Source organism: Cherax quadricarinatus, unplaced genomic scaffold (genome assembly GCF_038502225.1).
Source record: "Cherax quadricarinatus isolate ZL_2023a unplaced genomic scaffold, ASM3850222v1 Contig152, whole genome shotgun sequence".
Taxonomy (NCBI): domain Eukaryota; kingdom Metazoa; phylum Arthropoda; class Malacostraca; order Decapoda; family Parastacidae; genus Cherax; species Cherax quadricarinatus.
The window spans coordinates 168,694-185,657 of NW_027195178.1; the positions used below are offsets into that span (position 1 = coordinate 168,694).

General features: G+C 42.9%; 1 protein-coding gene across 1 annotated transcript in view; it reads left to right on the plus strand.

Moving 5' to 3' along the window:
- Positions 1 to 16,964, plus strand: part of LOC138851235 (cell adhesion molecule Dscam2-like) — a gene marked incomplete at its 3' end in the record, with an annotated part of 206,258 nt that overhangs the window by 79,993 nt on the left and 109,301 nt on the right. The window contains exons 4-6 of the mRNA XM_070080113.1: positions 61 to 342; positions 12,005 to 12,127; positions 14,665 to 14,877. Of these exons, the coding sequence (XP_069936214.1) occupies positions 61 to 342; positions 12,005 to 12,127; positions 14,665 to 14,877 (618 nt within the window). The remainder of the gene's footprint in view (positions 1 to 60; positions 343 to 12,004; positions 12,128 to 14,664; positions 14,878 to 16,964) is intronic.

Sequence of the window (16,964 nt, forward strand, 5' to 3'; positions counted from 1 at the left end):
TCTGAGTGTCCACGGTAACTACCTATCAGGGCCTCTGGCTAATTCATCCTTCTCTTGCAGTGCCGCCCTCCATCAAGCCATTTGACTTCGGCTCACTGGTGTCTGGGATGCGGACAACAGTGACGTGTGACGTGCAGATGGGAGACCCGCCCCTGACACTACTGTGGCTACGTGATGAGCACGTCCTCACTCCCACTGCAGACCTCCAGCTAAGCCAACATGATTCTTTCTCCACCAGCCTTGTGTTAGCGCACGTGCGTCCCCACCACGCCGGAGACTACACATGTGTGGCGCGCAACGAGGCGCGTGAAGTGCGCTACACCGCTGAGCTCCTCGTGCGCGGTAATGTACAAGCAGCCTGATTGACGCACTTATGATGCACCGCTGCACTAATGCACCGCACCGCACTGCATCGCACCGCACTACTATTCCCAGCACTGCATACTAACACCCAACTTCTCTATTTTCAGGATACCAGAACCATTGTTTTAAGCGCTGAATTATCACTCCCTCACTCACAGGCATCCTCACTCTTCACAGCCAACCTTACTCCTCACCCATCAAAGGCACCACTCACCCCTCACTGCCACCCCTCTCACTAGACCCTCACAGTGGAAATATAAACACAAATGCAGTATAATGTGATCCTTTATTGACAACGTTTCACCCACACAGTGGGCTTTTTCAAGTCACACACGGATCTACCTGGGGTTGGAAGGTACGAGAGTATTTATAGTCATGTTCAGAATGTTGAGGTCAGGTGGAGAATGCTGCATCTGATGATCTACCGGGTGGGGTTATAGAGTCTTGGGTAGCTTGGCAGGGGTATTGGACAAGTTGTAGACCTTCTGCAGTGTTCTATGTTCTTATGTGGGATAGCGATGAAGAAGTTTCTTGGCGAGTGGTTCAGCTATGTTATAGAAGCCATTGTTCTGGTTGAAATTGTTGGTTATAGAGATAAGCGATGATTCCAGGATTCTTCTGTATTGAGTGTTGTCTTCTGTGGCTATAAGTCTTGAGTTTCTGTAGTTAATTAAATGGTTGTGTGAATTGCGATGTTGTACACAGGCATTCCTTGTATCGTCAGTCCTGCTTGCATATTGGTGTTCTGAAATGCGTGTTTGGAGGTCTCTTGATGTTTCGCCCACATATAATTTGTTGCAGTCATTACAAGGGATTATGTATACCCCTGCAGAGGATGGAGGCTTGTCCTGTCTACTACTGGTGATGTCCTTGATGGTCGTGGTTGTGGAGGTAGATACTTGGAATGATGTTTTGGCAAAGATGTTGGAAACATGTTTGGCAATGGAGTTGTTGGGGAGGACTATGTATCTCTTCTCGGCAGTGTCTTCTCTGGGTGTGTTGAAGATGTTTAATGCCCGCCGTCTGCAGTCTCTGATTCCCCTCAAGGAAGGTTCCTTGATGTTGGTGAGGGGCTCTTGATTTAGGGAATTGGATCTGTGCTCCAGTTCCCCGAATTAAGCCTGAATGCCTTCCACATCCCCCCCGCCAGGCGCTGTATAATCCTCCGGGTTTAGCGCTTCCCCCTTGATTATAATAATAATAATGCAGTCTCTGATGAAGTGACGAGGATAGTGGAGTTTAGAAAATACTTGTTCAATTATAGTGCATTCTTCCTCAAGGAACTCATTGCTGCAGATTCTGAGTGCACGTAGGAAGAAGCCTATAATCACACCACGTTTGGTTTTGGTGTCGTGGTGAGAGTAGAAGTGAAGAAGATCGTTTTGGTTGGTGGGTTTTCGATAGACTTTAAAACGAAGTTCGTGGTCAGCTTTGCAGAGCAGAACATCAAGGAAAGGAAGAGTGTTGTCGACTTCTTCTTCAAGTGTGAACTGGATTGAAGGCTCGACCTTGTTGAGCTTGTCTTGGAGAGCTTGAACGTTGAAGCGTTTAGGAGTTATGAGGAGAATGTCGTCAACATAACGGAGCCAGGTGACAGACTAAGGAATAATGGTGGAGAAACAAGGGAAGAAACTTCTGCACACCATCCCAAGCAACCCCAGACTTGCCAGAATGTACGGACTGCCAAAGACTCACAAGCCTGGTATCCCACTGAGGCCCATATCCTCGGGAATAGGCAGTGCTCCCCACCAGCTCTCAGGAATTCTCGCCAAACACCTCTCTAAACTCTTGGGCACTATCAGTCCAGCACATCTCAAACACTCGGGTGATCTTCTCAATCGCATTCGCAACATCAACATCAGGAACAAGAAACTTTCCAGCCTTGACGTGACTTCCCTATTCACCAAAGTACCTACTACACAAGCCATCGATCTCTTGCGCAGGAAAATTGACGATTCACTTGATCTTCCCATTCCAGCCAGCGATTTCATCGACCTTGTTGAACTATGTGTTGGCTTTACGTGTTTCTCCTTCGAAAATCACCTCTTTCAGCAGACTTTTGGACTACCCATGGGTTCGCCACTCAGTGCAGTCCTGGCGAACTTATACATGGAACATCTAGAAGCCGAACGTTTCTCCACCATTATTCCTTCGTCTGTCACCTGGCTCCGTTATGTTGACGACATTCTCCTTATGACTCCTAAACGCTTCAACGTTCAAGCTCTCCAAGACAAGCTCAACCAGGTCGAGCCTTCAATCCAGTTCACACTTGAAGAAGAAGTCGACAACACTCTTCCTTTCCTTGATGTTCTGCTCTGCAAAGCTGACCACGAACTTCGTTTTAAAGTCTATCGAAAACCCACCAACCAAAACGATCTTCTCCACTTCTACTCTCACCACGACACCAAAACCAAACGTGGTGTGATTATATGCTTCTTCCTACGTGCACTCAGAATCTGCAGCAATGAGTTCCTTGAGGAAGAATGCACTATAATTGAACAAGTATTTTCTAAACTCCACTATCCTCGTCACTTCATCAGAGACTGCAGACGGCGGGCATTAAACATCTTCAACACACCCAGAGAAGACACTGCCGAGAAGAGATACATAGTCCTCCCCAACAACTCCATTGCCAAACATGTTTCCAACATCTTTGCCAAAACATCATTCCAAGTATCTACCTCCACAACCACGACCATCAAGGACATCACCAGTAGTAGACAGGACAAGCCTCCATCCTCTGCAGGGGTATACATAATCCCTTGTAATGACTGCAACAAATTATATGTGGGCGAAACATCAAGAGACCTCCAAACACGCATTTCAGAACACCAATATGCAAGCAGGACTGACGATACAAGGAATGCCTGTGTACAACATCGCAATTCACACAACCATTTAATTAACTACAGAAACTCAAGACTTATAGCCACAGAAGACAACACTCAATACAGAAGAATCCTGGAATCATCGCTTATCTCTATAACCAACAATTTCAACCAGAACAATGGCTTCTATAACATAGCTGAACCACTCGCCAAGAAACTTCTTCATCGCTATCCCACATAAGAACATAGAACACTGCAGAAGGTCTACAACTTGTCCAATACCCCTGCCAAGCTACCCAAGACTCTATAACCCCACCCGGTAGATCATCAGATGCAGCATTCTCCACCTGACCTCAACATTCTGAACATGACTATAAATACTCTCGTACCTTCCAACCCCAGGTAGATCCGTGTGTGACTTGAAAAAGCCCACTGTGTGGGTGAAACGTTGTCAATAAAGGATCACATTATACTGCATTTGTGTTTATATTTCCATTGTGTCGGTATTTTATACCATTTATTTCCAGACCCTCACAGTACAAAGCCAGCATGATGAATTCATGACAGATGTGTAGACAATGACACAAGTATACAGATGTGAAGATTGTAACACTGACAGGTGTGTAGAGAAAGGCATAATTATGTAGGTTTGTAGGCTGTAACACGAACAGATACGATAAATTAGACACTTGTGCGACACATGGGTATGTCTGTTGTGTAATTGTCGCTAACCACTGGTTGGAGAAAAGTTTCCACAATAAAGTTACCCAAATGTGCCACAATTGTCTAATTTACCAACTTGTCGGTTCTCTGAACCATTTGACTACATTGACAGGTATGTAGACAGAGACACAAGTATGCATAAAAAAATACACAAATAACCCGCACATAGAAAGGAATCTTTTTGTTATGTAGTTATGCATAAAAACAAAAGTTCAGATATTGTAAGTCTTTCAAAGGATTATAATCAACATATATAAATACTCCCGGAAGCTGAGGTGGAAGTAGGTGTGGGTCAGGTACATAACGAGTGCAAGTCATTTTAATAGGACAGGCCTAAATGTCACCTGACGAAGAAATCATTGTAGCGTGGAACATCTGTGGAGCATAAGATGTCGGTCAGTTCCCAGGGATCTTAATAAGGCTTAAGTGAATATGTTATGTTGCCAGGTTACAGGCCAGTAGCAGTCCGTGTAAGATGATTTTATTCTGTAGAAATGGCTTGGCTGAAAATGCCCACACTTTCTAGGCATGTCCTTCTCTCTCTGTCCTCACTAACGCTTAGTTTAGTGCCCTTCCATACCATAACACATGTATGTTTGTCTCGGGGAAAGATAGTAGCATTGTTCACGATGTGGATCCTGTTAACGTATTAGTGCTCCTGTATAGTGGTGTTGACCTCGCGTAATTTTTCTCCTGCTCATTAGTTATCGTATCATGCAATAGGAATGACGACCCTGGTGCTATTATGTTTGTTAAATTCGCTTTTGGCTGTGTTTCATATGTTTCAGTGTGGGAGCTGGACCATTAGTACCACTTTTTCCTGAGTGCCTTTGTGACTACGTCAGGTGTTTTTTATTGCGGGAAAGATGAGACTTTTGTAGGAAAAAATGAGGTAGCTTCTTTCGGTATTAAGAGCATTTTTCTACTACAGGTTAATATAAAGTCTGAGCGAAAATGCCACGTGAAGATTTAATGAATAATATTGCATTCTTCTTCAAGAAATTCAAAGCTGTAAATTCTGTGAGCTCTCAAGAAGAACCCAATTAGAGCTTCATCTTTAAAATACAAAGTTCCGGAAACTCTCAAACAAAGATGACTTTTGTATTGGTTTTCTGATCTTGACAAGGAAACGAAATAGAGATCTAATTGAATTCTTCCTGAGATCCCATAGAATTTGTAGCCCTGAACATCTCAAAGAAGAATGTGTTATCACTGAATAAAACATTTCTACGTTACAATTACGTTTACATTTTATCCAGATATACAGACAGTGGACATAGAAAAATACTCCCGACACAATAAAATGCTCTCCACACAAATTCAAAAGCATACGAGACAAAATCAAAACAGAATTCGCCTAACGTTCAATCTTACTGCAGGAGTCTGTCTTTTAATGTGCAGGAAGCAACGAACGTAAGAAAGGCGTCATATACCCTCGGTAACAGGATACAAGGTCACCAATAAGCTTGCAGGACATACTTCATCAACAGTGCTTTAGTTATCCATCAAAACAAACCTTCACATCTTGTCGCGCTGAAAAACACCAAACTCATCAAAGAAGAAAACGGGACTATAAGTAAATGCCTGAAAAATCGGTTATTTACATACATAATGTGGCAGATGTTGCAAATGTATGAAATAAGTGGTAAGATACTGAAAGCAGTTAAGAGTTTTGACGAGGATAGAGAATATGTAGGAGAGCGGAAGACTATTGCCTAGTAAACGTAGCCCTTAGACAGGGATACGTGATGTCACCATGGTTGTTCAATATATTTATAGATGGGGCTGTAAGAGAAGTGAATGCTCGGATGTCGGCAAGAGGTGTGGGATTAAGAGATAAAGAATCTAACACAAAGTAGTTGTCACAGTTGCTTTTTGCTGATGACACTGTGCTTTTGGGGAGATTCTGAGAAGTTACAGAGGTCAGTGAACGAAGGAAATGAATAGTGAACGTAGGAAAGAACAAGGTGATGAGCATAACAAAAAATTTAGGTAATGAAAAATTTGATATCAGATTGAAGGGAGGGAGTATAGAGGAAGTGAATGAGTTCAGGTATTCGGGAGTGGACTAGTCAACAGATGGGTCTATGAAAGAAAAGGTAAATCAGAATTGACGAGGAGAAAAAGGTGAAAGAAGCACTGTGGAGTCTGTAGAGACAACACTATCCACTGAAGCAAAGAGCGAATGCATGAGAGTATAGTGGTACCAACGCTCTTATATAGGTGTGAAGTATGGGTAGTGAATGTTGCAACAAGGAGAAGGCTAGAGGCAGTAGCAATGTCGTGTCTGAGGGCTATGTACAGTGTGAATATAATGCAGAGAATCTGTAGCTTGAACATTAGAAGGAGGTGTGGGGTTAGAGTGTTATCCAGAGGGCTGAGGAAGGGTTGTTCAGGTGGTTTGGACATTTAGAGAGGTTGGAACAAAAAAGAATAACTTGGAGGGCATATAAAAGTGGAAGGAAGGTGGGCAGGAATCGTCCTAGGAAAGGTTGGAGGGACGGGGTAAAGGCGATTTTGTGTGCAAGGGGCTTGTACTTCCAGCAAACGTGCGTGAGCGTGTTAGGAGAGAGTTGTGATTTTTATGACTTGACGTGCTGTCGGAGTGTGAGCAGAGTAACATTTATGAAGGGATTCAGGGAAACCAGTTAGCCGGACTTGAGTCCTGGAGGTGGAAGTACAGTGCCTGAAATCTGAAGGAGGGATGTTGATATGTTGCAATTTTTTAACTAGTGTAGGCACGCCTCTGGCAAAACAGTGATGGAACCAATGATGATGAAAGTGTTTCTTCTTTTTCGGGTCACCCTGCCTTGGTGGGAGACGACCGATGTGTTAAAAAAATATATACATACGATAATACAGAACAAAATACACAGATGCCCTCAGCATAGGAAAATCTTTAATATGCTTCATATTACGCGAAGAGCTACCAACCTATAACTAAGTAACATTCCAATACCTATCACAACAGAATGAACCTCATCAACGATTCAGCAATATAGGCTTCACTTATACTCCACATATTTTCCACTATCATCGTGAACTGTACCTCCACATAGCTGTGACTCACTTATGTTTACCCTTCCTCACCTAGCAGTATTATTGGCTGTTCAATGTAAATCTCTATATGATTATAAAAAAAACTAATTTTTGTCCTTAAAAAATTTGTCCGGCATTTATTCGTTCTTATGCAGTTACCTCATCTCACCCCACCTGCCAGGCAGCCAAACACAGGTGTTTCCTGTCATACCTGCCAGGCAGCCAAACACAAGTGTTTCCTGTCACACCTGCCAGGCAGCCAAACACAGGTGTTTCCTGTCATACCTGCCAGGCAGCCAAACACAAGTGTTTCCTGTCACACCTGCCAGGTAGCCAAACACAGGTGTTTCCTGTCATACCTGCCAGGCAGCCAAACACAGGTGTTTCCTGTCATACCTGCCAGGCAGCCAAACACAGGTGTTTCCTGTCATACCTGCCAGGCAGCCAAACACAGGTGTTTCCTGTCATACCTGCCAGGCAGCCAAACACAGGTGTTTCCTGTCACACCTGCCAGGCAGCCAAACACAGGTGTTTCCTGTCATACCTGCCAGGCAGCCAAACACAGGTGTTTCCTGTCATACCTGCCAGGCAGCCAAACACGGGTGTTTCCTGTCGTACCTGCCAGGCAGCCAAACACAAGTGTTTCCTGTCACACCTGCCAGGCAGCCAAACACAGGTGTTTCCTGTCACACCTGATAGGAAACCAAACACAGGTGTTTCCTGTCACACCTGATAGGCAGCCAAACACAGGTGTTTCCTGTCATACCTGCCAGGCAGGCCAAACACAGGTGTTTCCTGTCACACCTGCCAGGCAGGCCAAACACAAGTGTTTCCTGTCACACCTGCCAGGCAGGCCAAACACAGGTGTTTCCTGTCAAACATGCCAGGCAGCCAAACACAGGTGTTTCCTGTCACACCTAATAGGCAGCCAAACACAGGTGTTTCCTGTCACGCCTGCCAGGCAGGCCAAACGCAGGTGTTTCCTGTCACACCTGCCAGGCAGCCAAACACAGGTGTTTCCTGTCACACCTGCCAGGCAGCCAAACACAGGTGTTTTCTGTCACACCTGCCAGGCAGGCCAAACACAGGTTTTTCCTGTCACACCTGCCAGGCAGCCAAACACAGGTGTTTCCTGTCACACCTGCCAGGCAGGCCAAACACAGGTGTTTCCTGTCAAACATGCCAGGCAGCCAAGCACAGGTGTTTCCTGTCACACCTAATAAACAGCCAAACGCAGGTGTTTCCTGTCACACCTAATAAACAGCCAAACGCAGGTGTTTCCTGTCACGCCTGCCAGGCAGGCCAAACGCAGGTGTTTCCTGTCACACCTGCCAGGCAGCCAAACACAGGTGTTTCCTGTCACACCTGCCAGGCAGGCCAAACACAGGTGTTTCCTGTCACACCTGCCAGGCAGGCCAAAAACAGATGTTTCCTGTCACACTTGCCAGGCAGGCCAAACGCAGGTGTTTCCTGTCACGCCTGCCAGGCAGGCCAAACACAGGTGTTTCCTGTCACGCCTGCCAGGCAGGCCAAACGCAGGTGTTTCCTGTCACACCTGCCAGGCAGGCCAAACACAGGTGTTTCCTGTTACGCCTGCCACGCCTGCCAAGCAGGCCAAACACGGGTTATTACATCCTTCCGACGAGGTACACTCATCCACGCTTACATCCTCAAGACGAGGCACACACATCCACGCTTACATCCTTCAGACAAGGTACACACATCCACGCTTACATCCTCAAGACGAGGTACACACATCCACTCTTACATCCTTCAGACAAGGTACACACATCCACACTTACATCCTTCAGACAAGGTACACACATCCACGCTTACATCCTTCAGACAAGGTACACACATCCACGCTTACATCCTTCAGACAAGGTACACACATCCACACTTACATCCTTCAGACAAGGTACACACATCCACGCTTACATCCTTCAGACAAGGTACACACATCCACGCTTACATCCTTCAGACAAGGTACACACATCCACACTTACATCCTTCAGACAAGGTACACACATCCACGCTTACATCCTCAAGACGAGGTACACAAATCCACGCTTACATCCTTCAGACAAGGTACACACATCCACGCTTACATCCTCCAGACTAGGTACACACATCCACGCTTACATCCTCCAGGCGACATACACACATCCACGCTTACATCCTCCAGACGACACACACATCCACGCTTACATCCTCCAGACAAGGTACTCACATCCACGCTTACATCCTCCAGACTAGGTACACACATCCACGCTTACATCCTCCAGGCGACATACACACATCCACGCTTACATCCTCCAGACGACACACACATCCACGCTTACATCCTCCAGACTAGGTACACACATCCACGCTTACATCCTCCAGACGACATACACACGTCCAAGCATATACAATTCCCAAGGAACACTCATCCACACTTACATCAGCCCAACGTACACTCATCCTCACTTAGTAATCTCAACAAGGTACACACACATTCACACTTAAGTTCCCAATTTATACACATATACACTTACAAACCATCAAGAAACACGCGTCCCCACACACAAACCCCCGAAGGTATGTACATCTACAGTTACAAACCATCAAGAAACACGCGTCCCCACACACAAACCCCCGAAGGTATATACATCTACAGTTACAAACCATCAAGAAACACGCGTCCCCACACACAAACCCCCGAAGGTATATACATCTACAGTTACAAACCATCAAGAAACACGCGTCCCCACACACAAACCCCCGAAGGTATATACATCTACAGTTACAAACCATCAACTTGCAACTTTTCATGATTATAAGACTCGCATTATCAATTGGAAATCTTTCAAGGTACATTTACTCGCAAATCACACAAGGTACACTTATCCGCATTTACAAACCATCAAATACCTTACTTCAGCTCCTGGACTTGGTTCAGGAGATGGAGTAAGGTATATAGAGGGGTATGAGACGATGCTCTTGATCCGAGGAGTTGGAGAGAAGTTGTTCATTGTCTTGTGTTAGTAACAAGTTGAGATCCTATCCACATTTACAAATCATCCAAGGTACAAACATCCATACCTGGAGTATACCTGGAGTATACCTGCAGAAGGTTTCGGGGATCAACGCCCCCGCGGCCCGGTCCAAGACCAAGACTCGTATCCATACTTAAAAACCTAAAATTTAAAAACCACTTAATATCTTACAGTCTCCCAGTCTTAGATTGAATAATTTTTGAAAGAAAAGCATATGATTGTTTTCTCTGAAAACGACTCTTTAGTAAGTGGAAGCACCTGGAACACAACTTGTTAGTAAGTGGAAACACCTGGAACACAACTTGTTAATAAGTGGAAACACCTGGAACACAACTTTTTAGTAAGTGGAAACACCTGGAACACAACTTGTTAATAAGTGGAAGCACCTGGAACACAACTTGTTAGTAAGTGGAAGCACCTGGAACACAACTTGTTAGTAAGTGGAAGCACCTGGAACACAACTTGTTAATAAGTGGAAACACCTGGAACACAACTTGTTAATAAGTGGAAACACCTGAAACACAACTTGTTAATAAGTGGAAACACCTGGAACACAACTTGTTAATAAGTGGAAACACCTGGAACACAACTTGTTAATAAGTGGAAACACCTGGAACACAACTTGTTAATAAGTGGAAACACCTGGAACACAACTTGTTAATAAGTGGAAACACCTGGAACACAACTTGTTAATAAGTGGAAACACCTGGAACACAACTTGTTATTTAGTGGAAACACCTGGAACACAACGTGTTAGTAAGTTGAAACACCTGGAGCACAACTTATTTAGTTGAGACACCTGGAGCACAACTTGTTAGTAAGTGGAAACACCTGGAACACAACTTGTTAGTAAGTGGAAACACCTGGAACACAACTTGTTAGTAAGTGGAAACACCTGGAACACAACTTGTTAGTAAGTGGAAACACCTGGAACACAACTTGTTAGTAAGTGGAAACACCTGGAACACAACTTGTTAGTAAGTGGAAACACCTGAAACACAACTTGTTAGTAAGTGGAACACAACTTGTTAGTAAGTGGAAACACCTGGAACACAACTTGTTAGTAAGTGGAAACACCTGGAACACAACTTGTTAGTAAGTGGAAACACCTGGAACACAACTTGTTAGTAAGTGGAAACACCTGGAACACAACTTGTTAGTAAGTGGAAGCACCTGAAACACAACTTGTTAGTAAGTGGAAACACCTGAAACACAACTTGTTAGTAAGTGGAAACACCTGGAACACAACTTATTAGCAAGTGGAAACACCTGGAACACAACTTATTAGCAAGTGGAAACACCTGGAACACAACTTGTTAGTAAGTGGAAACACCTGGAACACAACTTGTTAGCAAGTGGAAACACCAGTAACACAACTCAGTTACAGCCTTGGGAACTCATTTAACCTGCATGTTCTGTATTGTAGTTATTATTCTGCATTAACTCTTTAATATTTCCTAACTTGTTTTTATATCACTACTAAAACTGTGTTAACTAAGTAACCAAAAGCGAAGTAAACCTTTTCTCTGTCACAAAATTGAACAATTATATATATATATATATATATATATATATATATATATATATATATATATATATATATATATATATATATATATATATATGTATGTATGTATAATTCTATGCATTTGCTTTGAACTACGTGCCAAGTCTTCTTTCTCATCATTTAGTGATGTTTTGAGCTGATTAAACGAATCTATCTCTATCGACTTACCATTCTCTTTCGTTCTATCCTTCCCTTGAGCCTGGGCTGGTTATTGAAAATTGTCTGGTTAATATATTATAATCTCTCTCGTTATAATCTTTTTTTTCGATACCTTCCACCTTGACGGCCCATCTCTCTCTCTCTCTCTCTCTCTCTCTCTCTCTCTCTCTCTCTCTCTCTCTCTCTCTCTCTCTCTCTCTCTCTCTCTCTCTCTCTCTCTCTCTCTCTCTCTCTGGGTGTAAAGTTGCGAGTGCTGCTTGACTAACCCTGCCACTTCCTGACCTCAGTGCCACCTCGATGGGTGCTGGAGCCTCAGGACATCAGCGTCACTAGAGGGGAGGACGCCTACCTCACCTGCCTTGCTACAGGCTTCCCCGAGCCCACAGTCACCTGGAGAAGAACCAGACCAGGTGAGTGTGGGATGATATACAGGTGTTCCAGACTCATTGTTCAATTTACACGGGTTTATAAATGGGTGGAAACAGTTGGGACTAACCACAGCTTGATCTTTACATGTCCCCATTATGCCACCCACAACTGTAGATTATTACCCACGAACCTATTTACTGCTAGGTGAACGAGTGTACTAAAACATGCCCAACACCTTCTCTTGCACAAGGGTCAAAATTAGGTGAGCCGCAGCCACCACTGAGCCACAAGCCACCTGATACCTTTCACATGCTCGGTAACTGAGTCGCTTCCACAAAGTCACCAGGTAAAGGTCATCATGTAAAAGGTCACCAGGTAAAAGGTCACCAGCTTAGTGTTTGTATCACTTAAAACATTATAAGATAGTCTTGAGCTGCGGTAATCAGCATTTTTGGTTCTTATATCAGAACTGTTCAAGTTGTGTAAATAATTTTGAGTAATATTAAAACATTCTTATTGTGTTTATCGTCTTTAATGTTGACCTACAAATTGTATTTAGAATTTTACGCAACGTTTCGGTCCGTCCTATGTCATTATTAAGAAAGTAATGACAATGAACAGTGAGTATGAAAAGAGTCAGATTAAGTGTATGCACACCGAAATGTATGTTTCTTAGTGTGTATACAGCGAGAGGTGGACATACACCCAAGGTTATGTATCTTAGTGTACATACACGAGAAGTGTATATGAGAGATACACATCTCTCATGTACACTGAGAGATGTATATCTCTCATTGTATATACAAAGAAAGGTGTGTGTCTCTCTGTGTATTTACTCTAAGATTACCTTTGTCCCTAATTAATGTAATAAAGTAACTTTGACTAGTGATGTACATGTGACGTTACATGTGGCGGGTTACGCAGTGTGCTGCAGTAAAATATTGTAGTAATATATATATATATATATATATATATATATATATATATATATATATATATATATATATATATATATATATATATATATATATATATATATATATATATATATATATATATATATATATATATTATATATATGTATATATATAATTGTACTGAAAGCGGACGTGTATTATTCCTGGTCAATCCGTGTGGCCAGGACAATGGCAGAAGAGGTGTGTTTAGTTCACTACGAGACGGGCGGTGACGGGGAGAAGTCATCATGGTTTGGGCATTAGTTTGAGTAGGTGATTTTGGTAAGTTTTTTATTGTATACTATAGGATATTTCATTTGTATTTAAGTGCTCTCATGTTTATCTGTCAGGCCCTAGTATGCAGAGGCCTGTTTAAATTACGTGAGAGTACCGTAGGGTGTTTTTGCCTGCTGGTAACTAGTCTACCAGGCAGAAGCGAAGGGGTGGGGGTTGTCATGGAGCCTCCCTGTTTATATATTTAGTTAACTCACTAGTACCAGTGTGCTAGTAAGCTAATGTGAACTGAAGTGTGGTGGTTTTTTGGAGTAGAGACTAGGTTGTATACACTATATACTGTATATTATATATATATATATATATATATATATATATATATATATATATATATATATATATATATATATATATATATATATATATATATATATATATATATATATATTTGTATATGTGAGTTTTTGTGTCCTCCCTTTTACAATATATTGATTATTTGCACTCATGCTTCATAATTTGTATTAAGGTACATGCTGGCTAAAGAGTTGCTGTTTTTTGAGTGTAATTTAAATGCCCCTAGATAGCAGACTGAGCAGCCATTTAGGAGCCAGGACATTTTTTTTAAAGTTACGATTTCAAAGTCGTAACATGGCGTTTCATGTGAAATTACATGTGCCGTTACATGTGACGTTACATATGACGTTACATGTGCCATTACATGTGACGTTACATGTTAGTGAAACAGTCAAGGCAAGACATGTGATGTAATTGGTTTAGAAAGCCGACAAATTTAAGAAAGAGAAACTTGTGAAACATTTGGTAATCATTGTTTTGGAAACGTTTCGCCAGCCAGTGGCTTCTTCAGTCCAGTACATAGAAGAACAGTGGAAGATGAAGAGGAGCTTGAGGTAATCAATCCCTCAGTCTGAAATCAATGTGTTGAGTCCATTAATTTTGATCGACTCCAGGCTGAGGGACTTATTGCCTCAAACTCCTCCCAATCTTCCATTATTTTTCTCTGTATTGGACTGAAGAAGCCACTGGCTGGAAAAACGTTCCAAAATTAATATTCCTAAATGCTGTATTATTATTATTATAATCAAAAAGAAGCGCTAAGCCACAAGGGCTATACAGCCCTAAATGCTGTAAAAGTGTCTTTCTTCAGCCTGTTGGTTTTTCTAAACCCTTACATCACCTCTCTTGCTCTGATTGGCTGCTTTACTAAAATTAAAGTCTGTCGACTTCCTAATTAAGGCTCCTTGATGTTGGTAAAGAACTCTTGAACCAAGCATCGGACCTGATAATCTCCCATTCTTCAGGAGCTGTATGACCCTTACTGGCTTAGTGCTTCCCTGTGAATTTAATATTAATAATCTCGGATTTTTCAGGTCCTGTCAAGGGTGTGTACAGCAATGCAGATGAGGGCGTGGGCGTCGACATGGGCTTGGATATTGGTATGAGCGTGCCCATCAGTCGCACCTGGAACAACGGGACTCTCCTGGTGCCGGCAGCGACGGAGGATGCTGAGGGCAGCTACCTATGTGAGGCCACCAATGGTGTGGGTGCTGGCCTCTCTGCTCTCATCACACTCCAGGTACACGGTGAGTAACTTTGGTGCACAGTGAATAACTAAGGTGTACAGTAACTTAGGTCTACAGTGTGTACTTAAGGTACATAGTGAGTAACTTAGATGTACAGTGAGCGACTCTGATGAGGAACTTCAGTGCACGGAAAGTAACATTTGTATACAGTTTATTAACTTAGGTTCACGGTGAGTAACATAGGTTTGCAGTATATCACTTGCACGGCAAATCACTTAGGTACACGGTAGACAACAGGTGCAGGGTAAGTTAGGTGCTCAGGTGATAGGCATTATCCAGCAGAATACGCTGAGAGCAGTAGCCAGAATACTAAATCAGAAAGTCCGTAAATGACTCACGATGCCTAAGTACACTCCGTTAAAGGTTTAGACTGATTTCTTTATCGACGAGAGCATCGATACTCTGAAGGAAGAGACTAAACTTGTTCAAAAGCAGAGCTTGCTCTGATACCACCTCTGACTGCGCTCCCAGTTACCTCGAACTATTGCTTAGAGCAAATATAAAAGAGCACCATAGTTTATACCAGTAATGAAGACGATAAAGAGTGACAGTGTCTGGTGTCTTCAGTTGATGGTGGAGGGTGTGATGGTACCACAAGTCCATGGATGGATGGGTGTGTGGAGCATCATTGATTGTTAGAGGACACAAGTGCAACTAATGTGACATTTTATTGTGGCAACGTTTTGCTCTCCAGGAGCTTTATCAAGCCTGGAGAGCGAAACGTTGCCACAATAAAATGTCACATTAGTTGCACTTGTGTCCTTTTACTTTACATACTGTCGGTAATTCTACCAACTTTATTACATCATTGATTGTTGTACATGAATGGTATACAATAGCGACAAGATGGTATCTTGGTACAGAGGATATTTCCACTACCTACTTGCCATCCCCAAGGGATGGGCCACTTGAGAATCCCACCTACCGCCTTCGTCTGTTGTACCTCATGTGATGTCGGTATATAAGCGCCAGTCTACATGCTTGTGCTTCAGATCCTTCAAGACTACGGTGCTTATCACCTGCTCCTAGGCTGAAGGACTGATTACCTCGTCTTCCACTATCTTCTGTATATAATTCTACAGTATTCATATTACGTCCATGTACTGTATTGAGGAAGCCACTGGATGGCGAAACATCTATAAAGTGAAGATACCCAAACGTTGAATAAGTCTCTATTTCTTCTTCACATCATATTAGCTGTGCGGACTGTAGTCAGTGTGAAGCTCTAGGGTATCTTCTTCTAACGTGTTCAGGAACACATGTCGAGAGAGTTAAACGACATAACAGTATCGCCTGTGTAAGAAGTTTGTCACCAAGAAACTTCATACGCTGAGTGCCCAAGTTCGATTCCCGGCAAGGGAGGAAACATTGGACGAGTTTCACCACCGATTGTCCATGCTCACCCGTCAGTAAAAATGGCACCTAGGTGTTAGTCGACTGGTGTGGGTAGCATCCTGGGACAAAGCTGACTTAATTTGCCCGAAATGTTCTGCAGGGCAGGGCGAGACATACGGGCGAGTCTCCTTACACCCACTGTCCCTGTTAACCTTCAGTAAAAAGGTACCTGGGAGTTAGTCGATCGTTGTGGGTTGCATCCTGGGGAATGATCAAGCACTACAAACTACTGAGCAACTCGAATGTCTCTCAAATGACCTAATGATGCACTTTCTGTGCCCAAAGTACACGATACAAGAAAACCTGAACCTAACCTCCAGGTATAAAAAGCGGCTTTCTATATAGTAGTATGTCATTGATGTCAACTAGGCCTGTATACCTTGTACATGTACCTGTAGAAAAAAAAGATGATTATATTATTAAAAGTAAACAACCAGACATACGTACTGCTGAAGGGTTACGCATCTGGATCTAATTTTATGTAGGCGCCGGCAACAAAGAAAATTTTTTATTTTGGATGTGAAAGTTAGAAACGGCTATAATATGTACACTACTTATTAGTTTAGAGGTCAGGCAGAAATATATTATTCGAGACAGCTGAAGCGGTGCTGGGCTGCGAGTTGGGCAACACACCAGAGAACACCAGCTCAGAATCAGTCATCACCTGTTTTACGATTATCGGAATTGCCATG